This window comes from Sapajus apella, unplaced genomic scaffold, assembly GCF_009761245.1.
Source record: "Sapajus apella isolate SASKATOON/1434 unplaced genomic scaffold, GSC_monkey_1.0 scaffold13924, whole genome shotgun sequence".
NCBI classification, from domain to species: Eukaryota; Metazoa; Chordata; class Mammalia; order Primates; family Cebidae; genus Sapajus; species Sapajus apella.
Genome location: NW_022450845.1, coordinates 1 through 1,402, shown reverse-complemented (window position 1 = coordinate 1,402; position 1,402 = coordinate 1). Strand labels below are relative to the sequence as shown.

Below are 1,402 nucleotides of genomic sequence, written 5' to 3'. Positions count from 1 at the left end.
TGATGGACTTCAACCCTGCCCGGCACGGCATGGTGTGCTGCAGCTCCTTGGCCACACTCAAGCTCAGCACCATCAAGCGCCACATCCGCCAGAAGCACCCCTACTCCTTGCACTGGAGTCCCCGGGAGAAGGAAGTCATCAGCAACAGCTGGGATGCGCACCTGGGGCTGGGGGCCTGCGGAGAGGCCGAGGGCCTGGGGGTCCAGGGGGCGGAGGAGGAGGAGGAGGAGGAGGAAGAGGAGGAGGAGGGGGCCGGTGTCCCAGCTTGCCCGCCCAAGGGCCCAGGCAAAGCCCCAGCTGCTGGTGGCTGCCGGCGCCAGCGGCGAGGGGGGCCAGTGGCACCCCAGGCTCGGCGTCTGCGCCTCTCAGCCTCCCGGAGGGCCGGGGGCAACAGGGGGCTGGGGGCCCGGCGCCTGGAGAGGAGGCTGAAGGAGTCCCTGCAGAACTGGTTCCGGGCCGAGTGTCTCATGGCCTACGACCCGCGGGGGAACCGGCTGGTGTGCATGGCCTGTGGCCGGGCACTGCCCAGCCTGCACCTGGACGACATCCGTGCCCACGTGCTGGAGGTGCACCCCGGCTCCCTGGGGCTCAGCGGCCCCCAGCGCAGTGCCCTGCTGCAGGCCTGGGGGGGCCAGCCCGAGGCGCTGTCTGACCTCACCCAGTCCCCACCAGGTGCGAGGCCATCCCAGGCGGAGACCCCCTCATATTGGGGCTCTCAAGTGGGGTCTGTGGCCAAAACTGGGAGGCAGGGACTGATGGCTGAGGGCAGAAGGCCAGGAGCTGGCTCTCCACACACATACACTCCCCGTCCCGCCCCCAGACACACACAGCCTGGGGTCCCTAGTTGGGGCCGGGGTGAGGAGCCAGGATGGACCCCTCAGCGTGGGCAAGGGCAATCCAGCCAGCAGGCTGAGCCCCTCTCCCTCACCCCTTCCCCAACAGGCGATGACCTCGCCCCCCAGGACCTGACCAGAAAGAGCCGGGACTCGGCCTCCGCTGCTGGAGCCCCCTCCTCTCAGGATCTCAGCCCCCCAGACGTAAAGGAAGAGGCTGGCTGGGTCCATGAGAGGCCCGGGCCCGCAGAGGCGGAGGAGCTGGAGGAGGTCGAGGGCGAGAGGGCGGGGGTCCCGGGCCGGTTGCTGCGAGGCCGCACCCACCGCCGCCACCCCCAGGAGCGCTGGCGGCTGGAGTACCTCATGGAGCTGGACGGCGGCCGGCGCGGCCTGGTGTGCGGAGGCTCGTTGGCCTCGCTCAAGATGAGCACCATCGAGCGCCACATCCGCCGGCGCCACCCCGGCTCCACGCGCCTCGGCTGGCCCCTCCAGGCCCTCATCGCCCGGGAGTGGAGCGAGAAGGCCGCCCACCTGCTGGCCCTGGGGCTACCCCGCCCCGAGTCTCCCCC

General features: G+C 71.0%; 1 protein-coding gene across 1 annotated transcript; it reads left to right on the top strand.

Moving 5' to 3' along the window:
* Nucleotides 1-2: 2 nt before the first annotated feature.
* Nucleotides 3-1,394, top strand: LOC116548515 (uncharacterized protein C11orf95-like; the record flags this gene model as incomplete). The annotated part of the gene is made up of 2 exons (XM_032273933.1): nt 3-672; nt 943-1,394. Coding segments are annotated over exons 1-2 (1,122 nt in total), but the record flags the coding sequence as incomplete, so codon positions are not given.
* Nucleotides 1,395-1,402: the final 8 nt, after the last annotated feature.